Below are 22,389 nucleotides of genomic sequence, written 5' to 3' on the forward strand. Positions count from 1 at the left end.
GTTTGCATGTTTATTTATAATTACAATTTACATTACTCCAACAGAGCAGCCCACTGCTATGTTCTAATTCTTAGCCATTAAGTCCTACAAAAGTAAACCCAAGCTTTTACAGTAACTGAATCAATACAGAACTAAAACCTTTATAGCTACGTAAAGGGGCTTAGTTACCAAGGTGCTTATGTTCAACATGATGCCCTCTCTGGCAGAAGGGTGCATGCTTACACTAAAGGTCTGACCCATTTACTCATGCAACAAATTTATATTCCCCACCCTCCCTCCACCCACTGTAAAACAAAAACACAGCTATTTACAGTTGAGAAGAAAAAGGTTCTTGGTTAACCAACTTTGCAAAAAAGACTGGCTCATTTCCAAGTGGATGAGACGCTGAACATTGGCCAGAGTCCATTAGAATCCTATAAATTGAGTTTCAATTCTTAACTCTTTTTTCATGCCAGTTTCTGTAGCCATTTGTGCAATAATGAGCTGCTTCTGGACTGTCAGTCACTATGATTATTATTTCTACTGCTAAATCTTGTGACTTTTCTAGTTCGTTTCTCTTTTTTATGGTAGGAAAGGTCAGGTGAGTTTCACATTAAAGTAGGTAAAAAACTTCTTAAAAGATTTCAAGACTACTGTTTGCTTTTATCACAGAAAATCTTTTTTTTTTTATCACAGAAAATCTTAAAGATTTTATTTTAATTTGTCCTAATGTTTCTAAAGTGCAATAAGTGTCATCTTTGCATATACTTATTTATTGGTTATCTATTAGTGTGCAAGAACATTACCACAAATTTAGTGGCTTAAAACAACACACATGTACTGTCTCATGGTTTCTGTATGTTAGGAATGTGTATATAGCTAAGCTGAGTCCTCTCTGCTTCAGTGTCTCATAAAGCTTCTATCAAGATATCATTCAGAACTTGCGGTTTCATCTGAGATTTGACTGGGGAAGTGTCCTCTTCTGGACTCATTTGGCTTTTTGGCAGGATTCAGTTCTTTGCAGGTTGCTAGAACTTTTTCATGTGTCAGCTTAAAACATTGCAGCTGCTGCTTTAAAACTAGTAGGGAAGAGAGTGTTCTCCAAGATGGGCATTATGGTTTTATGTAATGTAATCATGTACATATAAGCATCTTGTCACTTGGTTAGAAGCAAGGTGTCACTCCTCTCCACACTCGGGGGTGGGAGGGGATCACGAAAGAGCATGAAAACCAGGAAATGGGCATCAAGGGGGCCACTCTAAAGTCTGTCTGCCACAACTTGTTTGCTATGTCTTAATATGGAATGAATGTTTCTCTTATTCAGTAATTTTTGTTACTTATATATAGTGATAACTTTGGGTTTTTAATTTTTCTAACCAGATTCTATTGGCCGTGACATCCCCAAAATGCTTGAATTATTTAAAACTGGACATGAAATTAAGGTAGATGAAGAAAGGGAGAACTTTCTCGAGACCAAAATAGCAACAGTAAGTTATAGTAGAAATTATTAAGTAACCATCTTTTCTTTTTTCGCTTAAGTGCCTGATAATTTATAATACAATATGCCAGTCCTTTGAACTTGTTCTTGGTTCTAGCATCAGGAATAGCACTAATATACAGTTAGATAATTTTTTTCTGTTCTGTAGACTGAACTCCTAAATATTAATGGTATTTAAGAATTCCTTCATGTGCCACTCAATGATACTGTCCTTTATCTTATTTGATTATTCTACGTATGTATTTTTTGCTCTCTGATATTCTAAGGTTATTGAGAGTAGGATTGTATATCCCTGTGGAACGTTGCATAATGCTCAGCCCATAGTAGGTATTTAATACTACAACAATGGAATTGAGTAATTTGCTTTATTTTTATGAATTATTTTGATTATCCCTGGTTGTATTTTAAAACTGCCTACTCATAGAAGAGACTGGAAATCAACTTCCAAAGCTATTTTTTGGACTCTGTTATAGATATATCAGGTTTATAGGACTATGTTTGTAGATATGTAGTTATTTGCTAATACCGTCTTTATGCTAAAAAATCTTCAGAGTTTTTTTTTCCTGTTTAGTAACTAACCATAGGAATAATAGTGATATTGATAATAAAATTTAAACAGTACCTAGCAAGTGCCAGACACTATTCTAAACACTCTTCATACATTCCCTTTCTTAATCTTCAACACTATGAGAGGACAAATTATCATCACTATTTAATGGATGAAGGCATAGAAGCCCAAAGAGTTTAAATAATTTTTCTAAGGTCTCACAGCTAATATGAGGCAGAATAGGTATTTAAACATTGGCAGTCTTTTTAAGAGTCCAGGTTCTTAGCCCCAAACCATCTTCCCTCATGCCTGGAATTATTTGAATAGCTTATTCCTCTTTCCATCCAGCTCTTAAGAGGAATTCTGCATTATAGCTAGTGGCTAATAGTCCAAGCTAATTGAGCTATGCCCAATATAGTTCATCAGAAGTAGGGAAAAGGCACTCAGCTAGTTTTATAGAATGAAAACTTGCTTTATTTTTTTTAAAGATTATATTTATTTATTCATGAGAGATAGAGAGAGAGAGGCAGAGACACAGAGGGAGAAGCAGGCTCTGTGCAGGAAACCCGATATGGGACTTGATCCCGGGTTTCCAGGATCACACCCTGGGCCAAAGGCACGTGCTAAACCACTAAGCCACCCAGGGATCCCCATAAAACTTGCTTTTTTTTTTTAATGATTTTATTTATTTATTCATGAGACACAGACACAGGCAGAGGGAGAAAACAGGCTCCATGCAGGGAGCCCGACATGGGACTTGATCCTGGGTCTCCAGGATTACACCATGGGCCGAAGGTGGCACTAAACTGCTGAACCACCTGGGCTGCCCCAAAACTTGCTTTAGAAAAGGGCAGAATAATTTAATCTAGTCAGGGATTGGGAAATCCCTCATTGTCATTGCATTAGAGCTCAGCACCAATTGTGTGGTATCGTGTTCTCCTAGAATCTGATGTTGTACTTTCCTTATTTCCAGGAGGCCCTTGGCAGTGTTTCATGTTTGTTAGGGATGACAACATTGTAATGGGAAAAGCAAACGAAAAAAATGGAAATTTTAAGAAAATATTCTAGAGTTGTAGAGACTTAGGTTTGAATACCTGTTCTATTACTTATGGGATGGCAGACTGTAAAAAACAAGTTTCTTTTTTTTTTTTTTTTTTTAAAGTTTATGTTTCTTCCAGGATGATTTTTTTTTTTTTTAAATTTTTATTTATTTATGATAGTCACAGAGAGAGAGAGAGAGAGAGAGAGAGGCAGAGACACAGGCAGAGGGAAAAGCAGGCTCCATGCACCGGGAGCCTGATGTGGGATTCGATCCCGGGTCTCCAGGATCGCGCCCTGGGCCAAAGGCAGGCGCTAAACCGCTGCGCCACCCAGGGATCCCAAAAAACAAGTTTCTTTTTTTTTTTTTTTTTTTTAAATATTTTTTTTTTTTATTTATTTATGATAGAGAGAGAGAGAGAGAGAGAGAGGCAGAGACACAGGCAGAGGGAGAAGCAGGCTCCATGCACCGGGAGCCTGATGTGGGACTCGATCCCGGGTCTCCAGGATCACGCCCTGGGCCAAAGGCAGGCGCCAAACCGCTGCGCCACCCAGGGATCCCAAAAAACAAGTTTCTTAATGTTTGTCTTGAATTCCTGAGCTGTAGAATTTATGTAGTAATATTTATTTCACAATGTAGTTTTGAAGGTTAAATAAAAATATGAAATGGAAACAGCAGTTGTTACTGTTTTTTTTGTTTTTAGAGATTTATTTTATTTCAGAGATAGAGTGTGTGGAGGGAGGAGCAGAGGGAGAGAATCTTTAAGCAGACTCTTGCCGAGCGGGGAGCCCTATATGCAGGGCTTGATCCCATGACCCAAGAGATTATGACTTGAGCCAAAACCAAGTCGGATGCTCAACCAGCCACCCAGGTGGTCTGTTGTTACTGTTTTAGTTGGACTTTTGGGGACTATTGGATGTCTTTATAAGACTATTTCTTTCCAGCTGGATCTTTTCTTTTTGTTATGTTTTCAGTATATTTTTTTAATGGATCCTGACTCAGTATATAAGAAACCATGGCATCTCATTTATTCTTTTTAACAGATGCCATAGTGATTAAGTGATTACATGAGCTCCAGTTCAGATTACTTGTGTCATTTAGAGGTAGAATGCTTTTTCTTAATGAAAAATAAATGAACTTCTGTGTTTAAAGCAACTTTTTTTGAATACTACTTAAATATTATAGTATTGTATAATAAGCAGGTTAAGAGAATGGGTTTTAGATCCATACTATCTGGATTCTAATCCTAGTTCCAGATTAGAATTGTGTTACTTTGCTCTCTGAACCTTAGTTTTCCCCCACTCCCCCTAATGTGAAATGAAGTTAATAATGATAATTACTTTCTAGGTTAGGAAGGAGTAGGTGAAATAATGAATATAAAGCAGACTTCTATTTCTGGCTAACATGAAGTAACAGGAACCTGATTTACTCTCTCACCTGAAACAGCATTACCGTGATACCAAAACCAGGCAAAGAAACTAACAGTTTAGTATCATTTATGAAAAATAGGTGTTAAAATTATAAACTAAATTTTATCTGATAGAATGCAGCAATATATGAAAAGGATAAGATCACCAAGTAGGATTTATCCTAGGAATGCTAAGTTAGTGTAACATTCAATGATCAATTATTAAAATTCACCATATTAACAAATTATAAAAGAAAAGCCATCTGATCATCTCAGTAGATATAGAGAAAGCATTTAATATAATCCAACATTTATTCCTGATTAAAAAGTCTTAGCAAACTAGGACTAGAAGTTAATGTCCTCAACCTGATAAACGGCATCTAAGAAAAACCAATAGTTAACATACTTAGAAGTAAAAGACTGAATACTTTCCTTCTAAGACCAGAAACAAGTTAAGGATATTCACTCTCACCACTTCTGTTCTCCATTGATCTAGGGATTCTAGGCAGTGCAATCAGGCAAAAAAAGGAAGCATCCTGATTAGAAAGGAAAAAATAAAATAGTTGTTATTCACAGATGGTATGATCTAGCTACAAAAACAAAAAAGTAAATTAAGTAAGGTTGCAGGATACAAGTATACAAAAACCAGTTTTGCTTCTGTATAGCAGCAATAATTAGAAATTAAAATTCTTTAAAGAAATTAAAAGTTTTAAATAATAATTTATAGTAATATAAAAAAATAGGAAATACTTAGAGATAAATCTGACAAAAGATGTGAAAGATCCATACACTGAAAATTTCAAAATATACTTGAGGGAAATTAAAGAAGATCTAATAAATGATGAGGTATATGATGTTTATGGATCAGTAAATCCAGTATTTTAAAGATGTCAGTTGTCCCCAAAGTAATGTATAGATTCAGCATATTCATGATCAAAATCCCACTTAGCCTTTTTTATTTTGTAGAAACTGGCAAGCTGATAATAAAATATGGAAATACAAAAGATCTAGAATAACTAAAACAACTTTGACAAATAGCAAAATTAGAGGTCTGATTTCAAGATTTATAAAGCTACAGTATTTAAGACAGTGTGGAATTGACACCAAAGAAGACAGAATGATATGGAATAGAATAGAGTCCCCCAAAACAAAACAAAACATATATGGACAACTGATTTAAAACAAGTTGCAAAGTCATTTTTAATGGAGAAACATTAGTCTTTTCAAGAAATGATACCAGAACAGTTGAATATCTATCTACAGTAAAATGAACTTTGACCCATAACTTTATACCATATATAATTAACTCAAAATGTATCAAAGATGTAAATATAAAGCCTAAAATTATAAAATTTCTGGAAGAAAAAGTTGAGTTAGGGAATGATTTTTTTTTTTAGATGTAAATGTAAAGTATAGTCATGATCCACAAAAGAAGAAATTGATAAATTTCACTGTATAAAAACTAAAAGCTATTTTAGCTTTCTATTTTCTATTTATTTATTTTTAAAGATTTTATTTATTTATTCAGGAGAGACACAGAGAGAGAGGCACGCAGAGACACAGGCAGAGGGAGAAGCAGGCTCCATGCAGGAAGCCCGATGCAGGACTCGATCCCGGGTCTCCAGGATCACACCCTGGGCCAAAGGCGGTGCTAAACTGCTGAGCCACCCGGGCTGCCCGACATTTTCTCTTTAAAAGACACTGTTAAGAGAATGAGAAGATAAATCACAGACTGGGTTAAAATATTGATTAATCATATAACTGTTATCAATAATATCCATAATATATAAAGAGCTCCCAAAGCTCGATAATAAAACAACCCAGTTTTAAAAACCAGCAAAAGATTGGAACATACCTCATCAAAATGTAACAAACACATGGCATAGAGATGAGAAACAATTTGAAAGATGCTCAACATTATTAGTTGTTATAGAAATACAAATTAAAACCACAGTGAGATATCACTATACATCTGTTGGAATGCTTAAATTAAAAAGATTGACCATAGCAAGGACTGGTAAAGATATGGAGAGACTGGAACACTTACACTACTTTGGCAGTGTAAAATGATATATCCTCTTTGGCAAACAGTTTGGCAGCTTAAGAAATTTAACATCCAAGAGTGCCAGGCTGGCTCAGTCAGTTGGGTGGCCGACTCTTGATTTTGGCTCAGGTCATGATCTCAGTGCCCTAGGATTGAGCCATGCATTGGGCTCCACACTCAGTGGGAAGTCTGTTTCAGGATTCTCTCCCTCTCTCTCTTTCTGCCCCTCCCCCTACTTGCTCTCTCTCTAAAATAAATAAATACATCTTTTAAAAAAAGGAAATTTAACATCCACTTGCTAGATGAAACACCATTTCACTTTTAGATATTTATCCAGGAGAAATGAAAACATATGTCCATACAAAGACCTATGAACAAATGCTCATAACAGATTTATTTGTAATAGCTAAAAGCTGGAAACATCCCACATGTCCATTGACAGGTGAATGTATAAACACTTTGTTATATCTATGTAATAGAATATTCTTTAGTAATAAAAAAATAATTGATACATGCTTTAACACGGATGAATATAAAAATGATTGTGCTAAGTAAAAGCCAGAGAAGTTACATACTGTATGATTCTACTTATATAAAATTCTGACAAATGCAAATTTATATAGTATCACTAATGTATAGTGACAGAAAGCAGACCAGTAGTTATAATGGGCAGAGATAGATGGGGAGTAGTGGAAGGAGGGATTATAAAGGAGCACAAGGAATTTTGGGGATGATTGATGTGCTTGTTATTCTGACTGGTGAGGTTTTCATTAGTATATGCATATGTCACAACTTAATAAATTGACACTTTTAAGAATGTGCAGCATATCCTGTGGGATACTATTCAGCAATGAAAAGGAAATGAACTATGGATACCTGCTCTGATGTGAGTCACAAAAACAATATGCTCAGTGAAAGAAATCAGACATAGAAACCACATACTATGTGATACCATTTATATGAAAGGGCAAAACTATAAAGACAAAAAATAGATGAATGGTTGTCTTGGGCAGAGGTGAGAACAGTAAGTGTAGGCATTAACAGTAAACATGCATAAAGGATCATGTTGGGGTGATGAAGATGTTTTAAAACTTACGGTGATCATTGCACAACTTGATAAGCTTACTAAAAATAAACATAAATTAGAAAATGGTAAATAATATGATATGCAAAATACACCTCAATCAAGTTAAAAATATGCGGTGTGTGGGCAGCCGGGTGGCTCAGTGGTTTTGTGCCACCTTCAGCCCAGGTGATCCTGGAGACCTGGGATCGAGTCCCACGTCAGGCTCCCTGCCTAGAGCCTGCTTCTCTCTCTGCCTGTGTCTCTGCCTTGCTCTCTCTCTCTCTCTCTCTCTCATGAATAAATAAATATTTTTAAAAAATATGCAGTGTGTCAAGTATATCAATAGTTATTTTAAAAGCAATAAAATGTATTTACAGTTTTATCTAATATAGCTATTATATGAATTTTATTTATTATAAGTATCAGATAACAAAGATTTTATTTATTTATTTTTTTATTTATGATAGTCACACACAGAGAGAGAGAGAGGCAGAGACACAGGCAGAGGGAAAAGCGGGCTCCATGCACCGGGAGCCTGATGTGGGATTCGATCCCGGGTCTCCAGGATCGCGCCCTGGGCCAAAGGCAGGCGCCAAACTGCTGCGCCACCCAGGGATCCCCAGATAACAAAGATTTTAAAGCAAAGCAATATATCTTTCTCAAAAGTTTGAGATTTCTATGAATGATGTTATTTTTTTTAAGATTTATTTATTTATTTGAGAGAAAGAGAGAACACAAGAAGGGGGAGGGTTAGAGGGAGAGGGAGATAGCAAATCCTCAGGCAGACTCCCTACTGCGTGTGGAGCCCTGCATGGGTCTCAATCCCAGGACCCCAAGATCATGACCTGAGCTGAAACCAGGAGTTGGTTGCCCAACCCACTGAACCACCCATGCACCCTGAGTGATGTTACTCTTACTATACAGTTGAAAATATTGAAGATGTTGGGCTTTTTGTTCATTTGTTTTTGCCATCTGTGTGATGTGAGGCCTGGATTTAGAAAGAGTATGCAGATGAAAGAGCACTGGTAGATCACATGCCTGTTAAGGGGCCTTATTTTGGTATATAAGAAGGAAGGTATACAGAGCACAGGTCAACAAACTATAACCCATGGGCCAAATCCAGTTGTGGTCAGCTTTTATACAGCCTGTGAGCCAAAATGCTCTTTACAACTTTAAAGGGTTGTAAAAAATAAAACAAAGAATTTGCTGCAAAGATTATATGTAGCCATAAAGCCTGAAATCTTTACTCTTTAGAGAAAAGATTTGCTGACCTCTGATCTACAAAGATGTTTTTTGGGAGAGTAAAATGTATTAAATTTGTTTAATTATTTTATTTGTATAATTATTTGTATAATTATTTGTATTTGTGTATATATATGTATATATATAATAATTTGTATAATTATTTGTATAATTATAATTAATTATTTGCTTGTAGAGGAGAGACTATCTTACTTCAGTTAAATCACTTGATATCTGTTGTTACGATTCTCAAAGGGTCTATACTGCCACATTGCTTCAAGATCTGTTCTAGTATTGATGTAATATAAAATTGATCTTAAGCAGGCTTTCCAGCTGAATGATCTTTCTTAGTTATCTGACTTGAAGATTAGTATCTTGGGTGTTAGAACTCAACTACTAATGCCATTGTATATCAAACCTGTACAAATGCCCTTATAGCTAGCCAATATCTAACATTTGTCAGGAATGTTACTTATAGTTAAGTTAGTTTTTTTGCTAATCTTTTCTACCATTTGTGCCTATAATTTACATATTCATGAAATTGGTTATGACTGCATGCTAGTAGATCAAATGCTTATATCAGTGAAAATGCAACTTATTTTTCTGAGAGAAAATAATTTATTTATTTGATTTTCATTTATGAAAATGCCATTTAAGTGATATGTTGAACATAATGCAAACACAACAGGTTATTGGAATATTTTATTTTTCTGTCAATTATATTACCATCAAGTAGTCACCATTTTTTTTCGGCATGAAGGATATGTTGGTTGGGATAAAAGTAAATTGCTAAATAACCAAATTTAAGGGAAAGATTTTAAAACATAAAAATAAAGATTTGCAGGGGAGAAAAAGCATATTTAACTGGACCCTAACTTATTTTAAAATTATGGTTCTTTCCATGAAAAAGAAATGAGGGACACCTGGGTGGCTCAGTGGTTTAGGGAGCCTGATGCAGGACTCAATCCCGGGACTCCAAGATCACACCCTGGGCGAAAGGCAGGAACTAAACCACTGAGCCACTCAGGGATCCCATAATGACATTCTTATAAATACACATTGCCAGTTTTTTCCAAGTATACCCAGAAGATAAGTGTCCAGAAATAGAATTCTATTGAAAATGTTATGTAGGGACGCCTGGGTGGTCTGGGATCGAGTCCCACATCGGGCTCCTTTCATGGAGCCTACTTCTCCCTCGGCTTGTGTCTCTGCCTCTCTCTCTCTGTGTCTCTCATGAATAAATAAATGAAATCTTAAAAGAAAAAAGAAAGAAAAGAAAATGTTATTGTAAGTATTGCTAAATTGCTCTCTAAAATGTTTATATTAACTTACAATTCATCCAGTAGTGTGTTATGTGTGTTACCTCACTTACTCACCAGAATTAGGTATCATCAGATGTAATCATTTTGTTTGTTAAGTGATATATTACGTGTGTGTGTGTGTGTGTGTGTGTGTACTTTTAACAGCTTAAAAATTCCAGGGTAAGCATTATCGTTTTCTTCTTCTGTTCTTCTTAAGATTCTGAGTTTCCTCATCCTTCCCCCCATCCCATTCTTACTCCTTTTTTCTATATTTCTAACCTTCTCTGATTTTCCAACACTTTTTTTTTTTCCTATGTGGGTTCCTATGACTCCCTTTACTGTGACCCTGTCTGACTCACCTCTGCCATGCCTTGCTCTGTTTACCAGTGCCTACTAAATGACTCAGGGTGCTTGTAAAATTGAAATGTTTACAGATACTGAGATTGCCTAACATCTGCTAATTACTGAAAATAAGGCCTTTTCTTAAATTTTTTTTTTTTTTTTTTTTTTTTTAATGATAGTCACAGAGAGACAGAGAGAGAGAGAGAGGCAGAGACACAGGCAGAGGGAGAAGCAGGCTCCATGCAGGGAGCCCGACATGGGACTCGATCCCGGGACTCCAGGATCGTGCCCTGGGCCAAAGGCAGGCGCCAAACCGCTGCGCCACCCAGGGATCCCAATAAGGCCTTTTCTATCCAGTGTTTTTGGGCTGATTTTTCTGGCCCATAATGTATTAGAGATTTTCCCTGCATCCTGTATAAAAAATATCTTCATTTATTGATTTTTCTTAAACTTTATTCTCTGAATACAAAAAACTAATAGTTTACTTATAACCTAACCAAAAAAAGAAAAAACCAAAAACAACCAATTTAACATGTTTTATTTAATAAATATTAAGTACTGGCTCTGTGCTAGATACAAAAAAGAATATTTTTCTTAAGACATAACTAATAGTGAGATAAATATGGAAGTAAACTATAATAAAGTATGATAAATGTAATAATAGAGATTCATATAAAAAATGAAGAAGTTGCATGTAAGGAGCTGTGATTGATGTAACCATGGCATGGAGTAGATCAAGGATGGCTTCTCTATGAGGAGTTTGAAAATATATACCAGGTAAATTAAGGGTCATTATTTATATTTTAAAATAATACACAAAATGATGAGTGGTCTCCTATATATCTATATTGGTTTAGCTGTTTTAAAGGGACCAAATAACAGTGACTTCACCATGGTCGAAAGTTATTTCTCTCCCAAGTTTGAGCTGCTGGTAGGCAGCTTAGGGCTGTTCTGCCCCAGAGTCATCTAGGAGTCAAAGTTCTCCCCCCAACCCCCTTTTCTTTCCATCTGCTAAGGTCTTTTATTCTGGGTGCTTAATTCTTGCGGATACCATGTCTGATTTGTAGCCTGTGTGAAGGAGGCAAGAAGGAGATGGAGAGCAAGCAGCTTTCTTTCAAGCATGTGAACCATTGACCTCATCACTTCTGCCCCTACACCACGGTCAGAGCTTACAGGTATGGCTTAGCTGAAGATCTGTGCTAGCTGGTGACCATGTGCTCAGAAAAACTTTATTTAAAAGAAGGCTGGTGGGCACCTGGGTGGCTCAGTCAGTTAGGCATCTGCCTTCGGCTGGGGTCGTGATCCCAGGGTCCTGATTGAATCAGGCTCCCTGTGCAGTGTGGAGTCTGCTTCTCCCTCTCCCTCTCCCTCTGCCTGCCACTCTCCCTGCTTGTGCTTTCACGCCTTCTCTCTCCCTCTCTCTCTCTGTCAAATCTTTAAAAAATAAATAAAATAAAAGAAGACTGGCTAGATTTGTGAGATAATTAAGGTTTTTTTTTTTTTTTAAAGATTTTATTTATTTACTTATGAGAGACACAGAGAGAGAGAGAGAGAGAGAAAGAGAGAAGCAGAGACACAGGCAGAGGGAGAAGCAGGCTCCACACAGGGAGCCCGACTTGGGACTCGATCCCGGGTCTCCAGGATCACGCCCTGGGCTGAAGGCGGCGCTGAACCACTGAGCCACCCAGGCTGCCCAATAATTAAGGTTTTGACACAGCTGAGGAGGAACCAAGAAACCTAAAAGAATAAGAAAATAAAGGAATTTTTGTTCGTTTTGTTTATTGCTGTATCCCCAGTTCTTAGAATAGTACCTGGCAAATGTAGGTGCTCAGCAAGTAGTTGTTAAATGAGTGAATATACAAATATATGAATAACAAAAGCTACTGCCAGTTGAAGATCAGTTAGAAATTAAGACATTTTAAATGTATATATAGTGAATCAGTGTCCTGTCTTATTAAAAATTTGATTTATACCCAACTTTTCAAACAGTGCTAATGAAGTAATATTGAAAGTGAAAATTTTAATTCGTGAAATTTCTCAAAAGGAGAGAATTAAAAATCCTGTCTTTTATTTATAGAAATGCTTAGCCAGGTATATATTTTGACATTAGACAAGAAAGTTAGACTATATCCAGAAATAAACCTGCCAGAATTTGAAGTAATTTTCAAAGGGCACCTATTAGTATTTTATAATATACCACAAATCCATTTTATGTTAGCTGTGAGGGTTTCAGAATATGCCTTGTTTTTTTCTTACTGATAGTTTTCTTGTGTGTTTTAAGATACTTGGCCTCCAGCCTGTTTTTTTTCTTTTTTTCTTTTTTCCTTTTCCAGGACACTTCTAAGTGTAATTATAGGACAGGCGCATTGTTGATTAGCTTTCTTATTACTTTCCTTTCTTATTGTTTTCCTTTATTATAAGGAAATAATAAAAATTTCTAATTTTCTATTGATATGGGATTTCCCACTTTACAGAGACACATAATACTTTTATATTTATCAAATACTAAAATGTTCTTTGTCTCCTTTCATTTTGGTTAATGTTGACTGCCTCACATATTTCAAGAACAAGTGTGATAATGCAGTTGCTGAGAATGACTATCAAGAAACAGAACTATTCACTAGGAAAAGATTACTACAGCCGTAAAATATGTCACATTAAGACTTGTAGTAGGAAAAAAAGAAAGACTTGTAGTGGGAAGCATTTATCCAGAACAGACGACATGCAGTTTAAAGGAAAATTTGCAGTGTGTTTATTTAGTGTATTTAACCTATCATAGTATTTAATACCATAATAAATTATATGACTCTCATGGCCTATTATATACACTCCTGCAAAAGCCCATAAAAATCAAACCCATGTTTCTGTATATATGTTTTCAACTAGCAATTACACTAACTTGTTTTGTTTTTTTTTTACCCAGCCCCCTCAACTCCTCAACCAAGCTAACTTTTATGTCTGAATCCAGTTTATTAGTATCTTACATAAATAGAAGCACTCACTGTAGTTTTTGTGGGGTTTAAGCTTTGATTTTCAAATCAGTTCTAATTTAAAAATCTTTTGTGATTAACAAAGTTGGAAGAAGTTTGAGGATAAAGATATAGATTTGCATTGTAATGCACACTGCACCTTTCAAAGGGTACAGTATACTGTGAATCTACTTAGTTTCAGATAATTTTTTTTTGTAGTTTTGTTTCCTTTATTATTAAATGTTCTACTGTCAGCATAGCAACTTGTGAGAATTTTTCACACTATGAAAAAGTGTTTGGCCTTTGAAAGAATGGTTAGTTAAGACCTGTATTTCCAGTCATTTTTTTCTCTTTTTTTACTTCAAAAGAATTATTTTTCAAGTATACATGTACATAAAGTGAGGATTTTTAAAATCACTTTTCATTATAATATTTTCTGAAAAATAATAAAATCAGGAATCTTGATGTTTTATTTTCATTTTTTCTTAAAACAATAGGGGCACCTGGGTTCATAGCACTATAGAAAAGAAAATTTGAAGGGTAGTTAAACCATATTCATTATATTTCTGTAAGAAAGTAAAGAAATTAAATACCACACATTTTCTTGGGATTTATTGCTTATTCTTACCTCTAGTTAAGCTCCTATTTGTAAATATTCTCAGTATTTTTCTTCAGTTTTTTATTTTGAAAAATTTTAAATGAATGGGAAAGTTGAAAGAATAGTACAATGAACACCTATATACTATATTCTCATCACCATCTAGATTCACTAATTTTGCCACATTTGCTTAGAAAAACTAGTAAAAGTAGTTTGCTTAGAGAAAGTAGTAGATATCTTTTTATTTTCTGAAACACATAAAGTTGCAGACATCATAACATTTCATGCTAAATATTTTCTCATGCAGAGCCTAAGTATAGAATATTCTTCTATATATGCTTTTCAAAGTAGTTTCATTTTTTGGTATGGCTTTTATAATTTATTAGTACCTTTTTTCTATTTATAATTTATTGATTTGTTCTTTTTCTTTATCCTATTATCCTGAGATTTTTGCTCATTGGTTTTCTAATTTTCTAAGTTTTATATGAGATTTATAAGTATTCCCTTTTTATTTTTATTTAAAGTCTAGTTAGTTAACATATAGGGTAATATTAGTTTCAGGAGTAGAATTTAGTGATTCATTGCTTACATATACCACCCAGTGCTCATCAAATGCCTTCCTTAATACCCATCACCTATCTAGCCCATCCTCCTACCAGCTACCTCCAGTAACTTTCAGTTTATTCTCTATAGTAAAGAGTGTCTTTATGGTTTGCCTTCCTGTTTTTTCTCCCCTTTCCCTATGTTCATCTGTCTTGTATCTTAAATTCCAAAGAGTTTAAATCTGTGAATTTGCCTCTGATTGTATGTCTTTATATTTAGTTTTCTTGTCATTATTTTTAAAATACTGTGTCATGGTATTTTTTAAATCTTTTTTGGCAGATTATTTAAAAAAAAAAAAAAAAACTTCTTAGGGATGCCTGGATGGCTCAATGGTTGAGTATTGAGAGATTGCTTTTGGCTCAGGGCATGATCTTTTGTCTAGAGATCGAGTCCCGCATCAGGCTCCCTGCGAGGAGCCTGCTTCTCCCTCTGCCTTTGTCTCTGCCTCTCTCACTGTGTCTCTCGTGAATAAATAAATAAAATCTTTAAGAAAAAAAACTTAAAGAAAATTGGAACCTTTTTTGGCTTAAGTTTTTGTTTTTGTTTTATTCTAGTTTGACTGCCTTATTGTTGAAGGCATTCTATGTAGTTTTTGCTTTTTAAAAATTTCTTGAATCTTTCATTGTGGCCTGTGGTGTAAGATTGGTATTCTTTTTTCTTTTTTTTTTTTTTAATTTTTATTTATTTATGATAGTCACAGAGATAGAGAGAGAGAGGCAGAGACACAGGCAGAGGGAGAAGCAGGCTCCATGCTGGGAGCCTGACGCGGGACTCGATCCCGGGACTCCAGGATTGTGCCCCGGGCCAAAGGCAGGCGCCAAACCGCTACGCCACCCAGGGATCCCCGGTATTCTTTTTTCAAGTGTACCAGTGACGCTTCAAAATAACGTATATGGTGAGGCTTCCAGGTAAAGATTACAGATTGAACACCACAGTGATAACTGATTAGAAAATGCCAAATCTAAGCCAGCAGTGGAGAAAGCCAAAAAACGAGTACAGTCTAAATTTCAGGATCTTGCAAAGAGCCTCAGGATCTTACTCTAGATACCTCCGGAACTGAGTGTTGGTGGTACATCTGGAGATGGGACAAAAGCCCTCTGAAATAGGGAGCTTTAATTAAAACTATTGAAGATTCTTACATACTTCACGACACTGGGTAGCTGCCCTTTCCCATGCTGGCAGATGGATAGAAAGATTAAAACAGACAGTTTCTAACCTAGGGGAGATTGGAAGTTGAGAAAACTGATAATGGAGATTAAGTGAATCTAGGTATACTGAATGCTGAGAAATCCTTCCTCTATCCCCAGTCCCTCCCTTCCCCTGACTTGGCTTTCAGAACTCTGGCAGGAGGGGATTAGATGAGGCTTGGTTCAGTAATAATAATGATGATAGTGATAGTAATAATAATAGCAGGAGCAGCAGCAGTAGTAGTAATAGTAAGGTTTGTTTTCGGATTCCCCTTTCCTTTCTTTCTGCCTTCTGCTCTCTCTTTTTTTCTTTTAATAGCTCTTTGAAGTTTTTCCTTTCTATTTTCTTCCTCCCGCTCCTTCTTTTTGCTTTTCTTTTTTTACTTCTTTTCTACTCATCCCTCCCTCTTTGGCTGTCCACTTACATACTGGAAAGATGAAAATATAATTAAATTTATGGGAAAATTAGTATGAATTAGTGGGAAGTGAATACCACAGAGTAATTTTTCAGTGGCATTCAAGTTAACTTTGATTGCTTAGGGTATCTAATCATAAAATGTTGCCTGGTATTTGTTGCCAAAGTTATAATGCTCTGTCTTAACAAATCATTGTTTATCTAAAAATGTTTTTTTTTTCTAAAAATGTTTTTAATATAAAAGTTCTCTAACGGTGTTTAAATGTTTTCCTGTGGTCTTGTATTATTCATTTGTTACATTATAAACTTTTAAAAAATATATTTGACAGTCTGTGAATTATTACTAATTCCAAATTAGTGGCATCAGTAAATTTATTATTAAACATTGATTCCTCTTGTGAGTGAATGGAGTCCTCCTCTTCCTTTATATTTTCCTATATTACAGGACAAGATCCCACTAGTATACTATAAAAGCAAGTAAATAAAAGAGCGTATTCTAAAGCAACTATATTCTTTAAAAACATGTATGTCATTTGTTCTGTTTCAGTTTAGAAACTATTTCTATTCTTTTAATTTTTTAATATGTAGTCCTTTGAAGCACTATGTTTGTATATCCTTTGGATAATTAGAACATAAAATCTTGGATGATTTGGAATGAGGAAGACTTGTAAAAACTTCACTAAATATAATTGCAATTTTGAAGAATATGTATCTTTAAAATATACATTATATAATAGACTAGCTTTGACATGAGCAGTTATTCATAGCATTAAAAAAAAAACAGAGAAGAAATGTGTGGGAAATATCAGAAAGGGAGACAGAACATAAAGACTCCTAACTCTGGGAAACGAACTAGGGGTGGTGGAAGGGGAGGAGGGCGGGGAGTGGGGTGAATGGGTGACGGGCACTGAGTGGGGCATTTGACAGGATGAGCACTGGGTGTTATTCTGCATGTTGGTAAATTGAACACCAATAAAAAATTAATTTATTAAAAAAAAAACAGCTGAAGCCCTTTTACAATCATATAAACAACCAGATTTTTGAAGACTTCTAAATGATAAATGTATCGACAAATAAAGCCCATACTCATTTTCTAAAAAAAAACAGGAAAGGACAGCTCAGATTTACATTTATACCAGATTGAGCCAAGGCCTGATTAAACTAGTGTTTCTTGTTCAGGTTTCAAAAATACTTGGATCTTTGACACACTTAAAAAGGCAGTGTCTTCGATATACTTTTTCTCTTAATTAAAGTTGTAGACATGGTTCATTCATAGGCATGTTACTTTGCTTTACTTATGTAATAGTGAATTGTTTTGTGGCAAGATTATTGTTAACCTGGCAGCTAATGAAAGCTGAAGTATATTGTAACAAAAATAAACAAGTTCAGGTTAAGAGAATATAAACATAGTAAAATCTTGTGATGAAACCAGAGCCTCCAGTTTTAACAAACATGTTACAACAGGAGAAGTGAATGTATTGAAGTTCACTTAAACAAGATGTGGATAATATCATTCATGGAAATTGAAGGCTTATTTTGTAGCAATGAGGCCTATAAATTGTGAAAGTGGCAAGCAAAGAATATTGCTTAAATCAGTTAGATCCAAGCAATAGTTGGATAAAAGGTGGTAGCCCATTGGCTCATAGTTCACTGCCACTTCTCCTCTTTTTCCTCCATTCCTTCCATTTGATAATTAACTTTTCATTTGTTGCATTATTTCTGGCATACTACAGTGAGCTGTCTCATAGGTAAGGGAATTACAAGGAGGAGAAAATAAACTTTAGAATGTAAAAGTCAAATTCTGTACTTGTTAGTTCTCATTTAAAAAGAAGGAAGTAGATTGGTGATAGATCTTCGATCTTCAAGAGTGTGCATCTAAGAAAGAGGAGAAAGAAACTAATATTTATCCAGAACCCAGTATGTGCCAGCCTTCTGCTTGATGCTTTATTGTGAGAGATGTATATTTAACTGGGATGAATAATTCTTGTAGTATGTTACATTACATCCTTTGGATGGATATTCATCAGTATTAGGTCAAGAGTTATTTATTACCATTTCCAATTTTCTTACCTATATTGTCATGAAATTAGAGGAAAATTTCCAAGAGCTTTTGGGAAATTGAAGGTGGGACTTTCCTGTTCTATCAGATATAAATAATACCATAGGACAAACCATACCATTTGAGAGAAACCACTAACTTTTCTCTTTAATTAATTGCATTAACTTAATAATGTAGTGATCATTGATTAATAGAATAACATGAAAAATATGAGTAGGTCATAACATGTAAAAGGGGAATAAACTGACTTGCTTTCCTTTGTTAATCCATTTGTTAGCAAGTAGTTGTCAGTATACTGCACGTACTGCACATACAGCTTTCTTTTGTTACCTTTACTTCAAAAACCAGTGATAAGTTTGATAGGTTTTACTGAAATCTATCTTTACCCAAATGCTGGGAAAGGAAATTGAATGGGTCTGAAAGATAATTCCTTGTAAGTTTCATCACTGTTACTTTCAAACAAATAACATTCACTAATATTGTATAAATAGTAAACAAAATACCAATAAGCCCCTGTTTCAAATTATTAAATATATTAAGTAGAAACACAAAATTAAGTGTTTTCCAAATAGGTTTATCATTAGCAATGAGGAAAGCTGCTGTTGCCTGAGAGTACCCTCCTTCCCCCATTTAGATTTTGGTAAAGTTAGGAATTTGTTAAAATGATGTAAAGCATAACTCATACCACAACTTGTCTTTGCAAGAATTCTTATATATTTGGTGACAAATAATGTATTCTCATACAGGAGTTGGCAAACAGTGGCTCTGTGAGTCTATTTTTGTACCACTGTTTTTGTACCACCACTTAGAATGATCTTTTAAAGGGCTGTTAAAAAGAAGAAAAAAAAAAAAAAAGAATATGCAGCAAAAATCGTATGTGGCCTTAAAAGCCTAATATATTTACCATCTGGTTCTTTGCAGAAAAAGTTTCCCAACTCTAAAATATAAATACATAACATAAAAGCCTGAAGTTCTGGTTCCAGGTGATACGGTGTAATCATATGACAACTTGTCTCTTGCACTGAATGCAGCTGTTATAAAACATGGACAGAATGCATGGAGTAGCTATTTGAAGACCCCGAAAAGTAAATAGTAGCAGGCGAATTAGGGAAGACCAGAATTTGAAGTACCACCACTCACTCACAACTGGTAATGAGTTTGCCATTTTTCTCCTTGTCTTGTCACATGAACTACTCTTACCATAAGTCTAAAACTGGAAAGCGGACATTGATGCAGGCGGAGAGTTTCACGAGAAGCCTTTTACTTCAGGCTTGATAAGTAGAGAACATGGATCCTAGTGGGGACAATTGGTGCAGAAAATTGGTACAAGTATCTAAAATTTGAGAACAGAGAGCCTTCCTCTCTGACTGGAGGATCTATGATCACAAGAAGATGGGTGTGCACACTGTCTTTGCTTCTTTTCTCTCTCTGTCTTGTCTGTTGGCAACCAATGCAGGAACAGTTACAGAGAGTAAGTGGCAAAATGGGGTAAATAAAGCCCCAGCTATCTGGCCAGGGTTCCGAAAGGAGAGTCTTAGGGAATCAGAAGGTACTAGGAAGATCAAGGAGAGGGGGGAAACTAGAAAAGGGACCTCATAAAAATTATTTATGAATTACTAGAGATGGACAGAGGAAAGAAAGAACTTGAAGATAGATCATAGGAATTATCTAATCTGAAAAACAAAGACAAAATATAGGGAAAAGTAAGAAAGCCTTAGGGTCCTATAGGCCAATACAAAGATCTAACCTTCTCCCCAAAAGAGAAGAAGCCTAGGGAGGGGCTTGAGCTCACGACCCTAAAATCGAGACCTGAGCTGAGATCAGAGTTGGATGCTTAACCGATTGAGCCATCCAGGCACCCCTAAAATTGAAACATTTAAAGTGAAATCAAAACTTGTATTCATACAAATATCTGAATACATGTTTATAGAAATTATATTGATAATCATCAAAAGCTAGAAGAAACTCAGTTGTCCTTCTATATGTGAATGGATTAAAAAACCCCATCTGGTATATCATGCAATGGAATACTACTCAGGGATAAAAAGGGCATGAACTACTTATAGAACAACTTTAGAGAATCTCAAAAGGTTACATTCTGTACCCAAGTGAAAGTACTCAGAAGGTTACATACTGACACCAAAAGCACAGGCAATGAAAGAGATAAATGGGACTTCATCAAAATTTAAAACTGTGCATCTAAGATTACTATCAGCAGAGTAAAAAGGCAACCAACTGAATGGCAGAAAATATCTGCAAATCATATATATGGTAAGAGACTTGTATCTAGAATATATGAAGAACTCTTACACAGTAGTCTTCCCCACCCCCCCTTATCTGTGGTTTCCCTTTTCACAGTTTCAGTTCCCCACAGTCAACTGCTATCTGGAAGTAGACAGTCCTCCTGATGCATTGTCAGGAGGTCAGTAACAGTCTGACGCTACATCACAATGCCTGTGTCACTTACCTCACTTCATCTCACCATGTAGGCATTTTTTAAAAAGATTTATTTATTTATTTGGGGGGGGGGGCATGGGGAAGAGCTGAGGGAGAGGGAGAGACAGAATCTCAAGCAGACTTCCTGCTGAGCTTGGAGCCCCGCACAGGACTTGATCCCACCACCCCAAGATCATAACCTGAGCTGAAATCAAGAGTTGGGCACTTAACTGAGCCACCTAGGTGCCCCACCGTGTAGGCATTTTACCATCTCACATCATCACAAGAAATGTGAGCATAGTAGAGTAAGATATTTTGAAAGAGAGAAAGGGAGGCCACATTCACATAAGTTTTACTATAGTGTGGTATTATAATTTTTCTGTTTTATTATTCGTTTCTTACTGTGCCTAATTTATAAGTTAAACTTTATCATAGATATGTATGAAAACATAGTATAGAGGTTTGGTACTATCTGCAGTTTCAGGCATCCACTGGGGGTCTTGGAACCTATCCTCCATTGATAAGGGGGGACCACTCTAACTCAATAATAAAATTATAAATAATTCAAAAAATGAGCAAAGGAGTGGCACCTGGGTGGCTCAGTGGTTGAGCATCTGCCTTTGGCTTAGGGCATGATCCCGGGGTCCTGGGATCAAGTCCTGCTTCAGGATCCTCACAGGGAGCCTACTTCTCCCTCTGCCTATGTCTCTGCCCCTCTCTCTCTGTCTCTCTCACGAATAAATAAAACCTTTTAAAAACTATATTAAAAAATGAGCAAAGGGTCTGAATACACATTTCTCCAAATAAGATATACAAATGGCCAATAAAGACATGAAAAGAGGCTGAGCATCATTAGCCAACAGGAAAATGCAAATTAAAACCAAAATGAGATACTGCTTCATACTTACAGGGCTGTCTGTTATCAAAAATACCCAAAAGTAAGTGTTGGTGAGGATACAAAGAAATTGGCACCCTGTGCGTTGGTGGTGGGGATGTAAAATGGTGCGGTTGGTGTGGGAAATGACATGACAGTTCCTCAAAAAATTAAACATACAGCTACCGTAGATCCATAGATTGTAGTCATAGTTAATATACCCAAAAGAATTGAAAGCAGGAACTCAAACAGATGTGTGTACAGCCATGTTCATTGCAGCATTATTCAAATAGCCAAAAGGTGGAAGCAACCCAAGTGTCCAAGACAGATGAATGGATAAACAAAATGCATATTCAAGCGTACTTTGGAGATATTGCAGGTTCAGTTCTAGACCACTGCAATAAGTAAATATTACAATCAAGTGAGTCAAATGAATTTTTTTGGTTTCCTACTGCATATAAAAGTTATGTTTATATTATACTGTAGTCCGTTAAAGTGTGAGATAGCATTATGTCTAAAAGAACAATATATGTGCCTTAATTAAAAATTACTTTATTGGGGATCCCTGGGTGGCTCAACGGTTGAGCGCCTGCCTTCGGGTATGATCCTGGAGTCCTGGGATCGGGTCCCGCGTCAGGCTCCCTGCGTGGGGCCTGCTTCTCCCTCTGCGTGTGTCTCTGCCTCTCTCTCTCTGTGTCTCTCATGAATAAATAAATAAAATCCTAAAAAAAAATTACTTTATTGCTAAGAAATCCTAACCATCATCTGAGCTTTCAGGGATT

At 35.8% G+C, this 22,389-nt stretch overlaps 1 protein-coding gene and 1 long non-coding RNA gene across 8 annotated transcripts in view; one reads left to right on the forward strand and one right to left on the reverse strand.

Annotated features, from left to right (window-relative positions):
* MRPL1 (mitochondrial ribosomal protein L1) overlaps window positions 1-22,389 on the forward strand; it is a 156,481-nt gene that overhangs the window by 109,417 nt on the left and 24,675 nt on the right. For 4 of the 7 annotated variants that reach the window (XM_077882610.1, XM_077882608.1, XM_077882609.1 and 1 more), the window contains one exon: window positions 1,360-1,466. In XM_077882610.1, coding sequence (XP_077738736.1) covers window positions 1,360-1,466 — 107 coding nt within the window. Of the gene's footprint in view, window positions 1-1,359; window positions 1,467-2,997; window positions 3,139-11,482; window positions 11,642-22,389 lie in introns of those variants that run through there. The other 3 variants (XR_013371100.1, XR_013371101.1, XM_077882611.1) reach the window with 3 other exon arrangements.
* On the reverse strand, window positions 17,324-20,719 carry LOC144304001 (uncharacterized). Its single transcript, XR_013370977.1, has 3 exons — window positions 20,608-20,719; window positions 19,442-19,591; window positions 17,324-18,113 (listed from the first exon to the last, which is right to left on the reverse strand). It is a non-coding gene; the product is annotated as an uncharacterized LOC144304001 (long non-coding RNA).

This window comes from Canis aureus, chromosome 33 (genome assembly GCF_053574225.1).
Source record: "Canis aureus isolate CA01 chromosome 33, VMU_Caureus_v.1.0, whole genome shotgun sequence".
Taxonomy (NCBI): Eukaryota; Metazoa; Chordata; class Mammalia; order Carnivora; family Canidae; genus Canis; species Canis aureus.